Source organism: Heterodontus francisci, chromosome 3 (assembly GCF_036365525.1).
Source record: "Heterodontus francisci isolate sHetFra1 chromosome 3, sHetFra1.hap1, whole genome shotgun sequence".
NCBI lineage: Eukaryota > Metazoa > Chordata > Chondrichthyes > Heterodontiformes > Heterodontidae > Heterodontus > Heterodontus francisci.
In genome coordinates, this window is record NC_090373.1 from 159,149,121 (window position 1) to 159,172,132 (window position 23,012).

A 23,012-nucleotide genomic window follows, 5' to 3' on the forward strand; every position below is an offset into this window, starting at 1 on the left:
TGGCCCGAAGCTTGATAAATTCTTTACTGTGCCATAAAGTGTTTACAACACCACCTCAGCAGCAGGATCCTGTCATCTTTATGAACCTTGATAGGACACTTATGAAATGAGAAATGAATCAGAAAATTGTTCCTGAGCAATGTAACTTGATTCATTATGAATTATATTGTATGGTATTATAAATAGATTTATTCATTGGTGATGGAAGTTGGGGTCTAGTGACATAAAGTGGGGAAGTGAACTTAAATGGATTGTGCTGTAGAATATACAGCATGCGAAGCACAAGAAGGCTGGGAGTTTTATATTATTTTGATCTATGTATAATGTATCAATATATTAATGTAGGTTTTCCCACAACGGTTGGGTATATAGGTTTGTTAATAGACTTGCATGTGGAAAAAAAATCCTTATTTTATACAGTGGCGCAGTGGTTAGCACCGCAGCCTCACAGCTCCAGGGACCCGGGTTCGATTCCGGGTACTGCCTGTGTGGAGTTTGCAAGTTCTCCCTGTGTCTGCGTGGGTTTTCTCCGGGTGCTCCGGTTTCCTCCCACAAGCCAAAAGACTTGCAGGTTGATAGGTAAATTGGCCATTATAAATTGTCACTAGTATAGGTAGGTGGTAGGGAAATATAGGGACAGGTGGGGATGTTTGGTAGGAATATGGGATTAGTGTAGGATTAGTATAAATGGGTGGTTGATGTTCGGCACAGACTCGGTGGGCCGAAGGGCCTGTTTCAGTGCTGTATCTCTAATCTAAAATCTAATCTTATTTCTTGCAAGAGATAACACATCCAAACTTACCTTTCTCTTGATTTCAAAATAAATCGAGCAGTTGTGCAGTTGCCCTGACCATTGGTGAGAACTTAGAAAAAATTTGCAAAAGTACGAAATAATATAGAAAATGCTGGTTAGTTTTGGACGTCGACTCTTTGCCAGACCAGTCCACAGGCAGTCCATTGTCAGAATTGTCGCCAAGTGTTCAGGAGTGTCAGCGTTGGCTTGGGACATGGGATTAAATTAGTAAATGGTAACTTGACGACTGATATTTGAAGGTTTTTCATGCAGAGAGTGATCTACACTTGAAATGGACATCCAAACACAATTCAGGCACACGTCATGTAATCATTTAACCAACCGTTAGCTACAGCAATGGAGAAAGGAGGATACAGGTGGGAAAGAGGGTAGGGTTGTTTAGGATGGATGAATGAAGACAGATGGACTGCAAATTTCATATCATCCTGGGGTACTACACAGATGACCCACAAAAAACTAGCTTGTGTACATGACTTCAATGAAATAGAATTAAACAGACCCGTTCACCGAGGTTTCTTCCTAATAACCAACATGTACACACACTTCAAGCAGCATCCTCTAATAAAACATCAATGGATGAGGTCATGAGCACCACAATGACAACTTCCTCTATGCTTTCTCGGTGCTTATCTACAGCAGACTGACACTTCAGTGCAGTACTGAGGGAGCACTGCATTATCGAAGGTGCTGTCTCTTGAATGAGATGTTAAACTAAAGCCCCACCTGTCCTTTTGAATGGATGTATAAGATCCCAGCCTTGATCTACTTTTACATTGCCCTCCAGCAATAGAAGGCAATTCTGTGCATTACATATTGTGGAAGTCAAATATTTAAATATTTTAGTTTATCAAGTTCTGTATTTTATTTCCTGAAGCCAGATCAAAAGAAACTTGGAAAAAACAAAGTCAACAATGAAACCCAATATTTAACACCTGAAAATAATCAAAACAATTTTGCAAGAAAGGAAAAAAGTACTTGAAGTAAATAATGAGCACTTAAAGCTATCTTCAAGCTAAAAAGAAATGACGGCATCATTAGCCGTGTTCATTACCTGTGTCCTTGATGTTTTAACCCTGTGGAATAGAGTTGAGCTGTCTCGGCTTAATTCGTGCTGTAGCATGATGCTGCTGGTTGATGTGGCGAGTACATAAATTACTGGCTGCACTGGAAGGGAGGTTGCTGAATTTGTCATATCAGGCTTATACCATATTGAAACTTCCTGCTGATTACCACCTACCACCCTCCCTCAGCTAATGATTCAGTATCTGTCCATGTTGAACACCAATTGGAAGAAGCAGTGAAGGTAGCAAGGCCACAGAAAGTACTCTGGCTGGGGGACTTCAATGTCCATAACCAAGAGTGGCTCGGCAGCACCACTACTGACCGAGCTGGCCAAGTCCTGAAGGATATAGCTGGTGGTGAGAGAACCAACATGAGGGAAAACCTACTTGACCTTGTCCTCATCAATCTACATGTTGCAGATGTATCTATCCTTGACAGTACTGGTAGGGGAGACCTCTGCACAGTCCTTGTGGAAGCAAAGTCCTGTCTTCACACTGAGTTCACCTTCTATCAGGTGTGGCATTACCACCATGCTAAATGGGATAGATTCAGAACAGATCTAGCAGCTCAAAACTGGGCATCCATGAGGCGCTGTGGGCCATCAGCAGCAGGATTGTAATCAATCTGTAACTTCATGACCTGGCATATCCCTCACTCTAGCATTACCATCAATCCAGAGGACCAACCCTGGTTCTATGAGCAGTGTAGAAGAGAAACAAATATGAGGTACCAACCTGGTGAAGCTACAACACTTGCATGCTGAACAGCAGAAGCAGCATGCGGTCGACAGGGCTAAATGATCCCACAACTAACGGATCAAATCTAAGCTTTGCCACATCCAGTGATAAATAGTGGTGGATAATTAAACAACTAATGGGAGGAGTGTCCATGAACAAACCAACCTTCAATGGTGGGGGAGCCCTGTGCATCAGTGCAAAGGACATGGCTGAAGCATTTACTGCTGTCTTTGGCCAGAAGTGCTGAGCGAATGATTCGGCTCAGCTGCCACCTGAGGTCCCCAGCATCACAGACCTCAGCCAATTCGATTCACTCCACGTGGTATCAAGAAATGGCTGAAGGCAATGGATACATAGCAAAGGTCCTGACAACATTCTGGCAATAGTACTGAAGAGTTGTGCTCCAGAACATGTCGCTCCCCTAGCCAAGCTGTTCCAATACAGCTACAAGAGGGGTATCTACCCGTCAATATGGAACATTGCCCAGGTACGTTCTGTACACAAAAAGCAGGACAAATCGAACCCAGCCATTTACCGCTCCATTAGTTTACTCCCAGACATAGCAAAGTGATGAAAGGTGTCGTCGACAGTGTCATGCGGCACTTACTCAGCAACAAGTTGCTCATTGATGCTGGTTTTGGGTTCCACCAGGGCCACTCAGCTCCTGACCTCATTATAGCCTTTGTCCAAGCATGGATAAAAGAGACGAATTCCAGAGGTGAGGTGAGAGTGACTGCTCTTGACATGAAGGCAGCATTTGACCGAGTATGGTATCAATGAACCCTAGCAAAATTCAAGTCAAGGGGAATTGGGGAAAATTCTCCACTGGTTCAAGTCATACCTAGCACAAAGGAAGATGGCTGTGGTTGTTGGAGGTCAATCATCTCAGTCCCAGGACATCACTGCAGGATTTCCTCAGCGTAGTGTCCTAGGCCCAACCATCTGCAACTGCTACATCATTGACCTTCCCTCCATTGAAAGGTCAGAAGTGGGGATATTTGCTGCTGATTGCAGAGTTCAGTACTCTTCGCAACTCCTCATATATTGAAGCAGTACGTGCCTGGATGCAACATAACCCAAACAATATTCATTCTTGGACTGATGTGGCAAGTAACATTCGGGCCACACAAGTGCCAGGCAATGATCACCTCCAACAAGAGTGAGTACAATCACCACCTCCCTTGACATTCAACAACATTACCATCGCTGAATCCCCCATCATCAACATCCTGGGGGTAACCATTGAACAGAAACTTAACTGGACCAGCCACATAAATACTGTAGCTACAAGAGGGGTTAGAGGCTGGGAATTCTGCAGCAAGTAACTGACTTCCTGACTCCCCAAAGCCCCTCAATCATTTGCAAGGCACAAGTCAGGAGTGTGATGGAATACTCCCCACTAGCCTGAATGAATGCAGCTCCAACAACATTCAAGAAGCTCAACACTATCCAGGACAAAGCAGCCTGCTTGATCAGCACCCCATTCACCACAGGCGCACTGTGGCTGCAGTGTGTACCATCTACAAGATGCACTGCAAAAGCTCACCAAAGCTTCTTCAACAGACCTTAGCACCTTCCAACCCCTGACCTCTGTTGCCTAGAAGGACAAGTGCAGCAGCTGCATGCAAATACTACCACCTGCAAGTTCCCCTTCAACACTTGCAACATCCTGACTTGGAACTATATCACCTTTCTTTCATCATGAAAATCCTGCAAATCCCTATTGAACAGCACTGTGGGTTGTACCTACAACATACAGATGACAGCGGTTCAAGAAGGGAGTTCAGCACCAACTTGTCAAGTGCAATTAGAGATGGGTAATAAATGCTGGGCTAGCCAGCAATGTCCACATCCTGTGCAATGGCCCAGCTGAAATCCTGAGGTGAGACCCCCTCATGATCGAGAACGATTGAAATCTGTTTGTGGGGTGGGAGGGAGAGGTATCCAAACATTTTTGGGTAATTGTCTGCTCAGATAAGAAAACATTTGGCTATGTATTTTGAAGTAAAAATAGTTGTAAGCTGTCGTGGAGGAGTAGATTATCCTAAGAGCAATTAATAACCCTTCAAATAAACTTGATGGCACTAGGTTAATTCAGCTTTCACTCTCCTTTTGTATTGCACTAGATAAATGATCTGTCGCATCAAATCTGTTGCAAAATTAAGTTAATTGGTTTATTGCTGGAAACACACTTGCAGTACATTATATTTCTACTTGTGGTGCTGTCACCAACACTTGCTTAAGGTATTAATCTGGTTTATTTTTCAAAATGCTTGGGGTTAAATGAAATATCAGAAAAAGCCCACAATTTTTCTGTTAGCAGGTGCCTAAGGATGTATTGGTATGAGTACCAGAGTGCCGTGCCGTTTTGCCTTGATATACTGTTTTCATATAGGAAAATTTATCTCAAAAAGCTTATTCAGACGGATCTCTTGCTTGTTTTCATGTTCTCTGCCAGAACTGTATGAGTTGGAAGCTGCTGTATTTGGCTGCAGCATTTCCTCCCCGTGCAAGCAAGCTGGAAAAGGGTTCCAATTTTGTAATGTAGTTGAAAATGTGCATTGTACAAAAATATAGTTACTTGCTTTTATGTAACACCTAATCATGTTTAATCAGCTCAAAACACTTTACACAGTTACTGTTGCACACATGCACACTAGGGGTATTTTTATCGTTATTCAGTCTGTGCTTATAAAAATTTACTCATGAATCTTCTGTAATCAGCCTGGGAGAACCCAGGAGATTGGGAGCAAGGATATGTGAGGTGAAGGAACACTAGGATTGGGGTCTGTTGAAGGAACATTGAGGGTGGAGCTATAGACTGGGGTTAAGAAGTGTTTTAGGGTCCAGTGAGGGTATACTATGGATGAGGAGTGTGTTACGGTCGAGTGAATGAACACAGGGTGAGGAGTGTGTTAGGATCTGGTGAAGGAACACTTGGGGTGAGGAGTGTGTTAGAGTCTAGTAAAGGAATACTGGGCGTGAGGACTGCGTTAGGATCTAGTGAAGGAACACGGGATGAGGAGTGTGGTGGGGTCTGGTGAAGGAAGACTGAGGATGAGGACTGTGTTAGGATCTGGTGAAGGATAGGAATGATTGGTTTCTGAGATCTTTGAGCTCATCAGAATTCAGCATATCTCATGTATAGACAAATATAGACACTAAGACCCAAGATTTCTAAACAGATAGTGTTACGATCAGGTGAGAAGGGGTCTAGGGATTCCCTCTCAGCCTTTGCCTGGTTTAACTGTAACAGGATTTAATTTTAGAAATACCGTGTTTTTAGCTCCACCTGAGTGAATCCTTGTTCACTGTTCCAATTGTAAGGCAAAGAAATCAGACAGGTTTCCTTAGATTTAAACAAGAAAGGTGGAAGTTTATTAATCTTAAACTCTAATCCAGTTAAAGACCATGACTATGCGACGTGACCACGCTAGCATGCATATGCAATAAATATACACGCAGGTAGAGACAGAAAAAGTAGAAAAGAATAAAGGGGAAAAGTTTGAGGCAATATCGGGATTATAATTACAGTCCTTTGAGTTCAATGTGGAGTCTTTGGTTGCCGATATGTCCTGCTGTTCGTTGGGGCCCAGTTCACACTTCAACTTGTTTCGATGTCAGAGACTTTTCTCTCTTGAGGTTTATGTGTCTTCCATGAGTCCACTGGCTTGGGTGAAAGTGAGAGAGAGACAGCCAGGATAGAGGCTTCCTTGTTCCAGCTTCAGTTGCAAAACTGCCTTCTCCTTTCAAACTGTCCTGTGTCTCCTTCAAAAACCTAGACCAGTCATGTGACCAGCTGGTTTAACCAGTCCTGGCTTTGTGGACTGTATCATCTTAGCAGTCCCTGGAATGCACTTCCTTACACCTTTAGTGTCTGATGATCAAAATCCATTTGGGTTAATTGGATCAGGGAACAGTTCTTTGTCTCCACAAGCACCGTCTCTTAGTATGCAAATGTCCTCCAGTCAAAGGTCTGGTGATCTCTTTAACAAGTTATTTGTTCACTCCAGCAACAGTTTAAAATCAATGTTCATGTGGCAAAATTAATATGCCTTATTCTTGGCAGGTGGGGGTCTGCATGACAATAGCTACACATCCACATATGATTTAGTTGTTTTTTAAATCAAAAGTAAATACTTTATTTTTGCCCTATTGCATCCACAGTATTTTGCTTTTGTGTTGTTTTTGGAACCTCGCTGTATGCAAATTGGCTGTCCTATTTGTTCCATAACATCAATGACTGCACATCTAAAGTAACTTGTTGATTGTCAAGAGCTTTTGTGATTCCTGAAGATGTGATAAAGTGCGACACAAATGCAAGTTCTTTCTTCTTGCCTTCCGAAAATAGAACAGAAAGGAGTGTAACCACTTTCAGATCTACTTTGTAGTGCATTGCAAACCAAGATTTGTAAAATGTGACAATATGCGTACTTCATTGCTAAGTGTTTTCATTTTCAAAATACAGATGACTTTGATAAGTGACACTAGTCCACTTTGAAGGGAAGAAACAATTAAACATTATCCATGTTAGCACTAAGAATGTTTTATGTTTATTAAAGTCACTTTTTATTTTTCCAGCCAGCATGGCCACAGTTACACCATGACACCAACAAGAGGTTTATTAAAATAAAATCTGTCTGTCCTTATACCACTGCACTCTTGCTTGTCACGTGGGCAGTCATTCCATTCCCAGTGCATATACATGGAATCGACAGCTTTGTTGCTGTAGGACACTGAAGTTTGAATTATTTCATAACTTGACTTTTTTTTTTAAAGTATGGAAAAAAACCTTGCATTTCAAGCCGATGAACGAATCCTGCTGTAGGTCAGGTGCTCAGTCAAATTAAAGCACAAAGAATTGAATTAAATGATCCTATTCATTAAATTGAGTCCATTAAGCAAGAAAAAAAATCAGTGATTTATATACAATGAGAAGTGACTGGTACCTGGAAAAATGCCCACGTTGACTGGTAACAACTGTGCTGGACCTGACCCAATGACCTTGCTGAAACAGCACCGACAATGTTTCAAATACCATGGAGTGAATGTGCACCAAAATGCATCTTTAAATATCTGAGACGGTCCAGTTTAAGGTTCAAGAACATTAACTTTGTTGGATATGACTTGCCATCAGTGTAGAAGGCAGGAGATAGGTAAAAGTATCTTGTGAACTGCTGAGAGAGTGAGAGGTTCTGTTAATGCACCCATCTACCCAAATGATTATTGATTGCTTACACCAATATTTAATTCCTTTCTGTCAGAATTTTGCAGAAAACACCATGAATGAACTCCTTGGCTGGTATGGCTATGATAAAGTGGAATTAAAAGAAGGGGAAGACATTGAGATTAAGAACTACGCTGTGGATGTTGAGGGCCGCCAACATGTTTCTGTGTTGAAAGGTAAAGAAAGCCTCTGTCTTGCATTGTGTGTTCTATGTTCATTTTATGTCGCATGTGTTGGTTGATTGTAGTTAGAAATTCTCCAGAGCTGCCACTTTGGAGTACAGCAGTCTGTCGGTTGGAGGATAGGTCATTGGATTAGAGCACTGAATGTTCAGTCTTGTCTTTGGTCCTGAAGTTCATTTTGACTTTAATTGTAGTTTTAGTTGCGACACGAGACCTGGAATTTTTTGTGTTATTTTTATTTATAAAGCTCAGATAAGCTTAATCCTCATTATATTTGAGTCTTTTGTCTCCCAACTTGGCTCATATTTAAGTTTTAGTCCGAGAAAAAAGTTACTTAAATTTTTTCGGGGTTTTTTTTTTGCTTCCATATTTTAATTTCAGTCTCTTTAAGAATGATTTCAAGCCAAGTTTTTTGACACACACAGCATTTGTTCACTTCTCACAAGGTTACATAAAATGCTGGGTTTGCAGTTACGCTGTGGGATATCAGTGAATGCTTAAAACTTTTGTCTGAAATTACCTGCTCTGCTATTTTAGCAGAAATAATAGCCATCTTAAAATAAATGGATTGATGCCTCTTCCAGAATATGAGAGGAATTTTACATAGATGTGTTAAGTGTTTGGAAGCTAGTATCCTGCAGCATAGCTTCAAGGCCTTTGAGAACTAATAAACAGGTGCTTTGTGATAAATAAGGTTTGTTTGATCCAATTTTCAACATCTGTTTGAAATGCGGACCCCTGACCAATGTTGTTTCACTCGTAGAAATACTTCTAATTTTAGTTTTAATCTTTTTCCTTTAACTCAAATGTTAGGTCTAGTCTTCATTCAGTCCCAATTTTAAATGTGTTGAAGAAAACAGTCATTTTAGTTAACAAGAATTTTCTTCTTCCTTTAGTTGATGAATCAGAATACATTATCTATTCTTTCTGTTTTAAATATATTTGCAAAAAGCAGTGATATAGACTTTCACAAGAATATGAAGAGATGTTTTCTTATTATAATTTATTCTTTATATGGAGACCCATGGAAATAAAGTAATATGTGTCTTATAAAACAAATGTCTTAGTAAAAAATTGAGTGGCTTGATCAAATCTTCACCCATACTTGAACTTGAAATTGGTTTTCAACATATTTGGAGGATGTTGAATAAAGTTTTCACCAATTTAAAGTGGCATTTCAACACTTTCAAACCCAGTTTTGCTATTCTATTTGGTATCTTGTAGTTATGGATTGTTTCTGGGACAGCCGTTCTGTACCATGTCCCTTTGTGCATTCCCTGCTTGCTTGATTTCAGCTAAAAGGTAATGAGCATTGTGCTATGTTAACAGAAAAGACCGATGAAGTGGGCAGTTGAAGTGGGTTCAAAAGACAGTTTGATTTCTTTCTGCCAAGTAGGGATTGAGGGATGCATTGAGAGTACGAGTCGATTTGTGGCAAAGGGACCAGTGGGTCAGGGCTTACTGGGCTTTTCCAGTTCCTAAAAAAAAAAAGGTATTTTATGACAATATATCTCAGAAACCTGTTGGACTGTAACTGTGAGTAGAGAACCAGCAAGCAGCATGGTTCCATCTGCTCAGTGCATGGTTTTTACTATTCTAAATGTTGGCTATTGTTAATTATTACAGATGACATGCAACTAATTTGCAAACATATGTTCTAAAGTACATATTGAGTTTGTGGTTTTACTGTGCCTCCCATGGTTTTTTTCAGAGATTAACATATTGGTCTTGGTTTCATGAGCAGGGTTTCATTTTAAAGTAGCTCTTCACTGTGTTAGGGAGCATATTGTAGAAAGTATATTGTACCGTCTCTAGCAATTACATTGTGTGGGTTTTTTGTTAAACCCGGTTAACTGAGAAAGTGGGAGCCACAGCGGTTGGCGCATCTGCAGCCGTGAGAGCTGTTGCAATATGGTTTTAAGCTTTTTAAAATTTAAATGAAGCTTTTATGTAAATTAACAGCATAGACAACTTTTTGGAACAGAGATAGACAACTTTTTGGAACAGGGACAATCATGATGTCTTGCAATTACAAAACTGATAAGGTGCTTTAGCAGATGATGCATCTCTTTCAGTGCTATTTGATTTAACGAATCATTTCAGGTATTTCAGTCTTACTAACATTCTACTAATAGGTTTTGAAAAGAAATGCAGTCAAGTCAAGCAACCCGCTGTTTAGCTCTTCAGTTTATAAGCAGAGCTGCTGTGTTCTCTTGTTCCTTATCATGTGTTCCTCATCTTACATGGTAGATGCAAGATCATGTACAGAATAATACATAAAATGTTGAGTCTACCTTGCATCTTTCACTCTAAAGATGTCAAACTTTGTTAAAGATTCAAAGAAATTGACGTGCAGCCTAGAATTTAACAACTAGTCACATCTGCCCTTTGAGTGACCTCAGTAGTTCATAAGTAGCTATAGTTAGCGACATATATATTAAGGGTGAATTTTCACTCTGAGCAGATAACTGGCGGGAAAGCGAGTTGATCTCCCATCAGCAGAGGTGGGAGGACACGCCAATTTTAACTGGCACCGGTCCACTTCCTGCCTGGAGTAGGCAAGAGGAGGGTATGGTTTTTTTTTTTGGCATGGTGCAGCTGCCAGCAGGCGAAAATCAGGTATTACTTTGCCATTCGCCAGCTTCCAGATAAATGGCGGGGAGGGGATTTCAGAAGTCTCTCTAGGAGGGTGGAGTGGGGTGACCGAGGTGGGTGAGGTGGCACCTGGGTATGGGAGATGGGGACTTATCTCGTGGAGCTCAGATAGATACGACTGCTCCTCCTGGCCTGGCAAAGAAAACTTTTAGACTGACCAGAATGACCTTTTCTGTTTTGAGACCAGCTGCTGACCTCCTTCCCTGCTCAAACTTGGTTAGAATTACACGAATGTAATTGGGCCTGGACTTGCATAACACCATGAGGCTCCCACTTTAGGCAGATGCCTCATCCATCTGCAAAACACTACTGGTTAATGTCACAAATGGTCAGCATCCGAGTGGGTAGATGACCTCCTTGTTTTTAACTGCCCACCTTCCCAGTATGCACTGGGCTGGTAGAATGAAAGACCAACCCCATGATCTTAAATGCATGGACCAGGTCACATGTCATATCCAAGACCACCTGTGCACAAAAGTCACAGGATATTCATCAGTGTATAATGCTGATTGATACATTTTCAAAATAGCTATAAATATATAACACTTCGAGGCACTGTTCTTCAGATAGACTTTTAAAAAAAGAACTACAAAACTACTAAAAAAAAAACTTGCACCAATATGTGGGGGTTACGATAAAACTAGCAATGTGGAAATGAAAGTGTTAATTGTGAATGACATGCAGCGCCTATGAAAATGAAGAAAGTGTGAAAATAGATAAGTCCCCTGGGCCAGATGGGATTTATCCTAGGATTCTCTGGGAAGCTAGGGAGGAGATTGCAGAGCCTTTGTCCTTGATCTTTATGTCGTCATTGTCGACAGGAATAGTGCCGGAAGACTGGAGGATTGCAAATGTTGTCCCCTTGTTCAAGAAGGGGAGTAGAGACAGCCCTGGTAATTATAGACCTGTGAGCCTTACTTCGGTTGTGGGTAAAATGTTGGAAAAGGTTATAAGAGACAGGATTTATAATCATCTTGAAAAGAATAAGTACATTAGAGATAGTCAGCACGGTTTTGTGACGGGTAGGTCGTGCCTCACAAACCTTATTGAGTTTTTCGAGAAGGTGACCAAACAGGTGGATGAGGGTAAAGCAGTGGATGTGGTGTATATGGATTTCAGTAAGGCGTTTGATAAGGTTCCCCACGGTAGGCTATTGCAGAAAATACGGAAGTATGGGGTTGAAGGTGATTTAGAGCTTTGGATCAGAAATTGGCTAGCTGAAAGAAGACAGAGGGTGGTGGTTGATGGCAAATGTTCATCCTGGAGTTTAGTTACTAGTGGTGTACCGCAAGGATCTGTTTTGGGGCCACTGCTGTTTGTCATTTTTATAAATGACCTGGAAGAGGGTGTAGAAGGGTGGGTTAGTAAATTTGCAGATGACACTAAGGTCGGTGGAGTTGTGGATAGTGCCGAAGGATGTTGTAGGGTACAGAGAGACATAGATAGGCTGCAGAGCTGGGCTGAGAGATGGCAAATGGAGTTTAATGCGGAAAAGTGTGAGGTGATTCACTTTGGAAGGAGTAACAGGAATGCAGAGTACTGGGCTAATGGGAAGATTCTTGGTAGTGTAGATGAACAGAGAGATCTTGGTGTCCAGGTGCATAAATCCCTGAAGGTTGCTAACCAGGTTAATAGGGCTGTTAAGAAGGCATATGGTGCGTTAGCTTTTATTAGTAGGGGGGTCGAGTTTCGGAGCCACGAGGTCATGCTGCAGCTGTACAAAACTCTGGTGAGACCGCACCTGGAGTATTGCGTGCAGTTCTGGTCACCGCATTATAGGAAGGATGTGGAAGCTATGGAAAGGGTGCAGAGGAGATTTACTAGGATGTTGCCTGGTATGGAGGGAAGGTCTTACGAGGAAAGGCTGAGGGACTTGAGGTTGTTTTCGTTGGAGAGAAGGAGGAGGAGAGGTGACTTAATCGAGACATATAAGATAATCAGAGGGTTAGATAGGGTGGATAGTGAGCGTCTTTTTCCTCGGATGGTGATGGCAAACCCGAGGGGACATAGCTTCAAGTTGAGGGGTGATAGATATAGGACAGATGTGAGAGGTAGTTTCTTTACTCAGAGAGTAGTCGGGGCATGGAACGCCCTGCCTGCAACAGTAGTAGATTCGCCAACTTTAAGGGCATTTAAGTGGACATTGGATAGACACATGGATGAAAATGGAATAGTGTAGGTCAGATGGTTTCACAGGTCGGCGCAACATCGAGGGCCGAAGGGCCTGTACTGCACTGTAATGTTCTAATTCTTCTAATTCTGAAGCTTTTTAAACCAATTGTTCAATATTTGTATCTGATTTTATTTGGACGTAGCTTCTGTCTCAATCACCTGGTTTGCGAAAGAGTATTGATGCCCTGCGGTATAATCTGATTTTAGCAATGGGGAAAGATGTTTTTTGAATTTTTGCAGAGCAACAGCTGTGATTACTCGCAGCAGGCACACGCTCAGGCCTATACTGTGGCATTGAATGGCTTAGAAACAGAAGGAAATGCCACAGAGCAATTCTACAGCTGGTGATCTGTCCAACAACTGAGCTGTGAGTGTGCAACAGGTCTTTTCCTACAATTTAAGATTCGAGTACAATAGTGGTAAACTAGTGTCAGCCTTATTGAGAAGGATCTCAGTGCAACCACCAAAATATGCAAGAATGCACCCCATAATCCCTTTAATGTTACAATCTACGTGCACTGACTTGAATGTGTTGCATCATTCCTCGCTTATTTAATTTCTACCTCACAATTGTTTGTGTGGAACTGGATAGTGATGAACTCAAGATGTCATGAACATGACTTCCGAGTTTTTTTTAAAATTCATTCATGGGATGTGGGCATCACTGGCTAGGCCAGCATTTATTGCCCATCCCTAATTGCCCTTGAGAAGGTGGTGGTGAGCTGCCTTTTCACAATATTGGAGTACAATCCATATTCCTGCCAGCGATGGGAGTGCCTTCTCCATCATGCAACTGCCAGTGTTTGGCTATGAAAATAAATAATGGGCTTGATTGGAACTGGATTCAAATTGCTAGTCGGAGATTGCAGACAGCTCATCAGGAGTAAAAGTGTTCACTGAGAGTTGAATAGCCAGTCTGGCATCTCGACTGCCTTCAGCATATGAAAAGCCAGAGGTGGTCAGGCTACAAGTGGAGAGAGGATGTCAGGAGGTAACCTAAATTTGTGACTTGATCAGGGGGTGATATTTGAGGAAGTGGGGTTGGGGAGTCAGTGGGCAGGACCTGCTACTGTGGTTGATAGACATTGAACTGTACTGGAAAGGGAACAGCTGACAAAGACTGAGTTGCCAAGGATGCTGCTATCCAGCTTGCTTAGTCAGGCATGCCTGCATGAATGAGTTGGCAGGACTTCCACTACATGGTCCAGGGCAGCTGATAACTATTTAAATATGTTGAGCATTTTCTCCAAGAACTCCAAATACCAGAGCGAGAACATCTTAAGGCTCTTAATTGATCTCTGTAAGAATTCATCCAGTGTTTTATCAGCAGTTAGACATCAAAGGACTTAAAGCTACAATTTGGTCGAAGAATAAAATGTTGTACCTTATAGTGTTCTTGTTGGTATAGTTAAGTGCAGTGTTTAACTTAGTGAGAAGCAATCAGGAGTAATATTATAAAATGGTTCAAGTATGCACAGTTTCTGTTCCTCCCATCACATCACACTTCCTGTGTAACATAACGTGTCAATATGCAAATTTCACTTAGAAACCCTTTTCCAAGTTATTCCACTGGAGGTTTGAAACCCTCTCCAATTTCTACACCTTGTACCCCTTCCCCACAGAACAGCATAGGTACTGATTCACTGTGAGCCACACCACAGGAGATCTGCTGGTAATATATTAAAAACCCTGTGTATAGCATCCCTATAAATGGCTAAATTACTATGTTCTTGGCTGTGATTTGGGAATTGCCTGTAAGTTCCTTAAAAAAAAATTGCTGTCCTTTTGCACATAGTTGACAAATAAAGTAGAAATGCATTGAACACTTTAAGCATAGAAGAGCTGCTTAGAACCTAGCTGTAGAAATGTTTGAGCACATGTCCCAGGAGAGGGGTGGAAGAGATGCCTGAAGATTTGCAACTTGATTTATCTCGCACCCACTTTTCCCCAAAATACTACAATATAGCAGCTTACCTCCAAGTACCTTCAATAGCTTCAGATCCTTGATTAATTATCCACACAACTCACATCCACACCCCACCTCACCAGTATCCTCAACACTGCTGTTCTCAGATCACTGGTCCTGTGCCGTATTACTCCCAACATGTTACTAACCCCTGTCCCATTACTCCCACACGATGATAACCCCTCTCACTGCTCCCATGTCCCATTACTCCCACAAATGATAACCGCTCTCATTGCTCCCATATCCCATTGCTGCCATATCCCATTACTCCCACATGATTGTAACTGTCATGAGTTACTTTGTGTTATCTTAAGCAACACAATGATGTATGTGGATTCCAGTTCCTTGAAGATTTCCAGAAGGTTTAATAACAGCTAAACTAATACATATAATACAGAGCAAGCTATATGCAGAACTTATGTCCAGGGTGTTGCTGTGCATAGCGACTATGGCTTCTAGTCATATGACTACGTCCTGGTACTTAGCTCAAATGCATACTGTGTACTTAAAGGGACATCACTGTTAAAGCGATCATGTAACAGCCCCTTTCTTTCCAAACATAAGTCTCGTATGCTATAAGTAAACACATAAAATTGGATAATATCAGAATTAGTTATACAGGGATAGAGATTATAACCTATACAAGTATAAAGATAAGGATTGTGAAATTTACGAGTGCAGAAGCTTAAGTGTCCACATATCATTTTGGTGGTTTGACAACTCTTCCAGATCTTGTTATAGTTTCACCTTCTGGGGATGTGGATTGTTCTTGGCTTGCAGACGTGTTGTCAATGTGTTGGTTGTTGTCCTGTTGTTCTGTCACACCCTCTTCGTCAGAGTGTGTTCTTTTGAGTCCACTGTGCGCAATTGGAGGATTGCATACTTCTGTTAATTGGCTTCGTACTTTCTGCCATCTTCTAGCAGTGCATCAATGCTGTGAACATTCTTTTTCCCCCAAGAGGTCTGTTTGAAACGCTTCAATAGGTGTTCAGACAATCACCAGCTCCATTATTCGCTCTAACCACTCAATTTCTGATAAATCACATTCATTGTCCTGATTACGGCATCTACTGACAAACTGATCTATTAATTCCTGTGGCTGTTGCCTGTAGGGCATCAGTTCCAGGTGATGAATTCTGAAATTCACTTTTACCCGAAGCTGATATTCCAGCACTTTCCATATCTTTGCGGGATCTTTCTGGTTCTCTTCAGATAAGCCTGAGGTATTGATTCTGTATAACCGCTCATTTCCAACTGCTATCAGTATGTTCACAGCCTGCTTCTCTGGTGCTGCAACTGCTTGGTCTATGAAGCATAACTGCATTCTTTGTTTAAAAAGTTTAAACACAGATAGGATATCAATGGCTTTCCAGTTCATGTGGGAAATTTGATATCCATCCATCTGCTGTTCTTTAGCTTTCTTCTCTATATTTAACTTTGTTCAGCGCTGTATGTGCCCTCAGGAGTGTACTTGTTATGATTTTTCTATTTGTGGCTTAAAACTTGTTTTATTAACACTGTAGTGTTCTCCCTTTAAGAAATTATTTTCTTCAGGCTAGCTGCTTTGACTGAGTGTAACAGGTGCTTGACCGTGTTCTCTTTTTTTTCTCCTTCAGCCTTTCGCTTGCATGTTTACACAGCTGTACGATAGGCAGTTCAAGGGTTTCCCCCTTTGGTTTTTTTGCTAGAGTTTATTTATCTTCATGCTTGACTGGTTTAATGATTTTTTTTCCAGCTTGACTGCTTTAATGGGTTCGGGAGTTTCTAGTGCTTTTTTTCACTATAGGACTTGGTTTTATTTAGTTCGTGCATTTTACAGGGTTTTCCCCTTTTTTTCACTCTCGCTCACACAGAGTCCTTAGAGAATGAATTTTTAAAAAACTCTTCAAAGCCTTTTTTAAAAACCGGGATTTCTCAATCGTCAGCACAATGATTCATACTTTTCAGCCATACTTCCATTCTATGAAGCTTTTCTCAGCCTTCTAAGGTATGTAGCTTTCTTTCAACTTTTTAGGTACTTGTTTTAAAGTTTCTTCACTTGTTTGTTGCTTTACCCGTGGTCTTCAAGCTTATATCTCGTCTTTTCACCACGGCTGCCATCATTTCATGAGTTTTTTGTGTTATCTTAAGCAGCACAATGAGGGTATGTGGATTCCAGTTCCATGAAGATCTCTAGAAGGTTTATTAACAGCTAAACTAGTACATACTATACAGAGCAAACTATATACAGAACCTTTGTCCAGAGTGTTGCTGTGCAGAGTGACTATGGCTTCTAAACACATGACTACTTGCTGGTACTTAGCTTATTAGCATACTGAGTTCTTAAAGGGACATTACTCTTAGAACAATCATACAACAGTAATCCCTCTCACTGCTCCCATGTCCCATTACTAGCCACACGATGATGACCCCATTCACTGCTCCCATGTCCCATTACTCCCACACGATGATGACCCCATTCACTGCTCCCATGTCCCATTACTCCCACACGATGATGACCCCTTTCACTGATCCCATGTCCTATTACTCCCACACGATAGTAACCGCTCTCACTGCTCCCATGTCCTATTACTCCCACATGATGATATTTCTCTCCTTGCTCCCCTGTCCCATTACTTCCACATTTTAATAACCCATCTCATTGTTCCCATATGCCATTACTTCCACTGATAACCATCCTCACTGCTCCCATATCATGACTTTTCCACTTCATGGCCGGAATTTTATGCCACACCCCCAGGAGTGGGATGGGAGGCATAAAATTGTGTAGGATGGCAGGCGCGCCCTATCGTCACCTACCTGCCCCCACTTGTATGTTATTGGTGGCAGGTGGCCCGCCTGCCCTGAGAAAAATTGAGGCCCTTAAGTGGCGGAAGATGGGCACTTCGCTACTTGACGAGGCTGCCCAGTAATTCCTGACGGCCACCTTGTAAGCTGTCGGTGGGCCCTTCTGATTGGGCACCCTGTGCCCCACGGAGGACCCCCCACCAGCAGCAAGGGCCGCCTCTGCTGGAGCAGCCACGGCCCCCCCACCCATCCTCTCAACCCTCCCCCAGATCCGTCCTCGTCAGGGCCTGGCTGATTGGCCCCGGTGAGCCCCGACCCACCGACCTGTTTGGAGGCTGGCGTCTATGGTTCCTCTTCTCACTGAGTGCAGTTCCAGCAGTGACCACCACTCCCAGTGGTGCTGTTGGGACTGAAGAGCTGCCGGCCCTCTGATGGGCTGGCAGTTCTTGAAGGTGGGACATCCTGCCTCAGAGGGGTGGAAACCACGACTGTAGGAAAATAATTTCCTGAGCCATGCAAAATAGTATCGTGGCTTCCAGGCCCAGTGGAGGTGGACTTACCACTGGCTTTCCATCAGTCTCGGGGCCACCACCTCATTGTGAAATTCCGGCCCATGTCTTTCTACCAAAGAACCTACTCAACTTCTGGATTGCGCAACCCTGTCACCGTGTTCCTAGTATCATGTACCACTCTCCCACATGACAGTCACATGAACCACTCAGCTAATTGTCTATAGACTTATAACAAATCTTCCTTGATTTGATTAGAATTGGTTACATAGGGTTAACCAGAGGAAAACTACACAGCCTGCTGCTTGCTATTCACTCACTGCTGTCTGAAATGCACCTGTATGGATGCTGGGTGACAACAGCATTGGCTCAGCTGTTAAGCTTCATACAAAAGGAATAATAACCTGTTGACAATCACCACTGAGGATTACACAGGAAGAATGGCCACTTTGATAGGATACCAGAGGCCAACCTATTCGAATGTAGCTTTGTACCACTGAAATGAGTTGATGCCTTCAGGAGGGGAGAAAAGTGATGAAAAACTAATAGTAAGTTGTATGTGAGCATGAATTATTGTCTCTAGATCATGGCTAACTGTGCTACATAAATGATACTGAGCTATGCAGACCTGGAAAGACCCAGGTTCAATCCATGGAATGCTCAGTTAGCTGATTTCAGTAGGAATAAGATTGGGTCCTCAATTGGTCTTATTGCCATTAGCCTCGGGAAGAAAGAAGCAGAAGAGAGTGGTATGAGAACAGGGTTCCTGCTGCTAATTGATACCCATTGACTCCCAGTCACTGGCAATTACTTTAAGCTGCTTCAATGCGGTCTGCCATCTGGTACACCCAAATGCAGTCTCCTTATCCTGGTGACAGAATCAATACATAACGTACTTGGCAAGAACAGAAGTCAGTCGAGTCTTAAATCAGAAGGGGTGCAAATTGGGAGGTCAAATCAAAGGTGCTCCATTCACTCGGGGTGCATTCGGTTAAAATCGGGGCAGTAGATTCAGTTTTTCTGTCATCTGGACTAAAAAAAAAAGCGGCAGTGTAACAGTATCTTTGGATTCTTGTTAATTGTTTCCTGACCACAAACAATCGTCAATGATATTACAATTTGTAATTGTAATTGACAATGGATGAGTGTTTGAAACAAGACAATGAGGCAGCTAAAAACATTCACAAGGCACCAGAAAAGATTATTCCTTTCATCTCCTAGGTCTCTGTGGTTAATTACATCAAGTGGATCTCCCTATTTGATCTTTTGGAATTCACAGGCTCCACCTGCTTTTTAATTAAATGAAACATGAGTCATGTTCATGACAGTGATGAATAAAGATCTTGTCTGTTCTTAACTATGCTGATTAACTGTTGGAAGTTAAGTATAAATATCTGCTGCCCAGCTGTGCTAAACATTCTGGATAGAACATGTAAGGGTAAACCCAGCAACTACAGGCCAATTAACCTCAGTGGTGGGAAATTTTTAGAAATGATAATCCAGGACAACATTAGCAGTCACTTGGACAAACGTGGATTAATTAAGGAAAACCAGCTTGGATTTGTTAAAGCAAGTCATGTTGAACTTGATTTGAGATTTTTGTTGAGGGTAATGCAGTTGATGTAGTGCAGATGAACTTCCAAAAGGCCGCATAATAGGCTTGCCAGCAAAGTTGAAACCCAAGGAATAAAAGGGACAGTGGCAGCATGGATACAAAGTTGGCTGAGTGACAGGAAACAGAGAGTAGTGGTGAACAGTTGTTTTTTGGACTGGAGGAAGGTATACTCGGGAGTTCCCCAGGGATCAGTATCAGGACCACTGCTTCTTTTGATCTATATTAATGAATTAGACTGGTTTACAGGGCACCATTTCAAAACTTGCAGATGACAAAACCTAGATGTATAGTAAACTGTGAGGAAGATAGTGATAGACTTCGAGAGGACATAGACTGGTGGAATGAGGATAGACAATATAAAATAAATGGTATGATTCTAAAGGGGGTGCAGGAACAGAGATACCTGGCTGTATATGTGCACAAATCATTGAAGGTGGCAGGGCAGGATAAGAAAGTGGTTAGAAAGACAAATGGGATCCTGAGCTTTATAAATAGAGGCATGGAGTACAAAAGCATGGAAGTTATGATGAACCTTTATAAACCACAGGTTCGGTCCCAATTCTGGGTACTATACTTTAGGGAGGATGCGAAGGCTTTACAAAGGATACAGAAAAGATTTATGAGAATGGTTCCAGGGATGAGGGTCTTCAGTTTTGTGGATAGATTGGAGAAGAGAAGGTTGAGCGGAGATTTGATAGAAGTGTTGCAAAATTATGAGGTGTCGAGACAGAGTAAATTGCTGTCATTTGTGGAAGGATCAAGAACGAGAGAACACAGGTTTAAGGTGATTGGCAAAAGAACCAAAGGCGACATGACAATGTTCTTATGCAGCAAGTGGTTAGGATCTGGAAGAGTGCTGGAGGCAGATTCAAGAGGGAATTGTTTAAGCACCTAAAGGGAAATAATATCAGGGCCATGGAGAAAGGGTAGGGGAGTCAGACGAGCTAAATTGCTTTGCAGAGAGTGGGCATGGATTTGACAGGCTGAATGGCAGCCTCCTATGCTGTAACTATCCTACAATTCTATGTAGGACACCTCCAAGATGAATGCAAAAGGCATTCTCTGTGAGTGTTTTTTTCTTTTCCATTTGTTCATGTTCTGTGTTGATCATTTTATCTGCAAATTAACAAAACCCAAACAAAAAGCAGAATTTTGTAGCAATTAGAAAGGTGCCCTCACAATCATAAGTTGCCTCTAAAGGAGGTGCTGGGTGTACTTACAGCAAAATAAGGATGCTAATGCCCATACTGATGTCTACCTGTGAAATGCAAAATATTCGTTTGCTTCTGTAATGCTGGTGTATACTTTGGCAGTTAGAAGTCTGCTTCTGAATCTGATGATGGTCAGTGAATTAGTCCAAAATCTCACTGAGAGTACCAGATGGGTACAATAGAACTTCTTCATACTGGGTTGGACTGGTAGCTCAGGTGGTGCTTGGCTTCCAACAGCAAGGCTGCAAGTGTTGAGGCTGGTCACTCAGATGTGCTTATTTCTGTTGAATATGTTCTCTTACTCCCAGCTGAACTGTCAGTGAGGAAAGCTGTATATTTTATATTGGGTGAAGGCCCCCTTCAAGTCCTGCTACTGCATATGTATCTGATGCATATAACAGCTCTTTTAGGCGGAGCAGGCTCCAGGACCTGAAAGGCCTATTCCAGTTTCTGTGTTGTGCTGAACTATTGCAAGGATCTCGACCCACCTAAAGTGTGAGATCCTTGTGATGTTGTTGAAATTGAGTTAATCTTTCATTTGGAAGATTTTTGTTTCTCATAACACATGACTGAAGTGCACAAGGGAAGAAGCACTTTGCATGGTACGTACTTCTCCAAATCCAATGGAACAATTTCCAATTTTAGTATATATGCTGCCGAGGCAAACCGTCCCAAAGGAAAAATAAAAGCTGTGAATTTCCTATAAATGTGTTAACAGCCTATCAGTAAAAGGGTTGTGCTAACCTTTGGAATGGTGAAGCTGTCAGATATCAGGTAGATGATTATTTGTCTACATCAGTACTCGAGTTAGCCTGGGCCTGTGTTCTGCTTGAGTTTCACAATGTGTGGTTAGGTTATAAAGAAAGAAAGAAAGACAACCTTGTATGTCTATAGCAGCTTTCATGACCACAGGATGTCCCAAAGCGATTAGCAGCCAATGAAGTACTTTTGAAATGTAGTCACTGCTTGCTTTCTTCTTTTGGGCCTGCTTATCTCGAGAGACAATGGATACACGCTTGGAGGTGGTCAGTGGTTTGTGAAGCAGCGCCTGGAGTGGCTATAAAGGCCAATTCTGGAGTGACAGGCTCTTCCACAGGTGCTGCAGAGAAATTTGTTTGTCGGGGCTGTTGCACAGTTGGCTCTCCCCTTGCGCCTCTGTCTTTTTTCCTGCCAACTACTAAGTCTCTTCGACTCGCCACATTTTAGCCCTGTCTTTATGGCTGCCTGCCAGCTCTGGCGAACGCTGGAAACTGACTCCCACGACTTGTGATCAATTTCACACGATTTCATGTCGCGTTTGCAGACATCTTTATAGCGGAGACATGGATGGCCGGTGGGTCTGATACCAGTGGCGAGCTCGCTGTACAATGTGTCTTTGGGGATCCTGCCATCTTCCATGCGGCTCACATGGCCAAGCCATCTCAAGCACCGCTGACTCAGTAGTGTGTACAAGCTGGGGATGTTGGCCGCCTCGAGGACTTCTGTGTTGGAGATACGGTCCTGCCACCTGATGCCAAGTATTCTCCGGAGGCAGCGAAGATGGAATGAATTGAGACGTCGCTCTTGGCTGACATATGTTGTCCAGGCCTCGCTGCCATAGAGCAAGGTACTGAGGACACAGGCCTGATACACTCGGACTTTTGTGTTCCGTGTCAGTGCGCCATTTTCCCACACTCTCTTGGCCAGACTGGACATAGTAGTGGAAGCCTTACCCATGCGCTTGTTGATTTCTGCATCTAGAGACAGGTTACTGGTGATAGTTGAGCCTAGGTAGGTGAACTCTTGAACCACTTCCAGAGCGTGGTCGCCAATATTGATGGATGGAGCATTTCTGACATCCTGCCCCATGATGTTCGTTTTCTTGAGGCTGATGGTTAGGCCAAATTCATTGCAGGCAGCCGCAAGCCTGTCGATGAGACTCTGCAAGTGCTCTCCAGTGTGAGATGTTAAAGCAGCATCGTCAGCAAAGAGGAGTTCCCTGATGAGGACTTTCCGTACTTTGGACTCCGCTCTTAGATGGGCGAGGTTGAACAACCTGCCTCCTGATTTTGTGTGGAGGAAAATTCCTTCTTCAG

The 23,012-nt window shown here is 42.4% G+C and overlaps 1 protein-coding gene across 10 annotated transcripts in view; it reads left to right on the plus strand.

Moving 5' to 3' along the window:
• sobpa (sine oculis binding protein homolog (Drosophila) a) overlaps positions 1–23,012 on the plus strand; it is a 420,356-nt gene that overhangs the window by 93,612 nt on the left and 303,732 nt on the right. For all 10 annotated transcript variants that reach the window (XM_068027132.1, XM_068027101.1, XM_068027091.1 and 7 more), the window contains exon 2: positions 7,878–8,016. In XM_068027132.1, coding sequence (XP_067883233.1) covers positions 7,896–8,016 — 121 coding nt within the window. In that variant the 5' untranslated portion in view covers positions 7,878–7,895. The remainder of the gene's footprint in view (positions 1–7,877; positions 8,017–23,012) is intronic.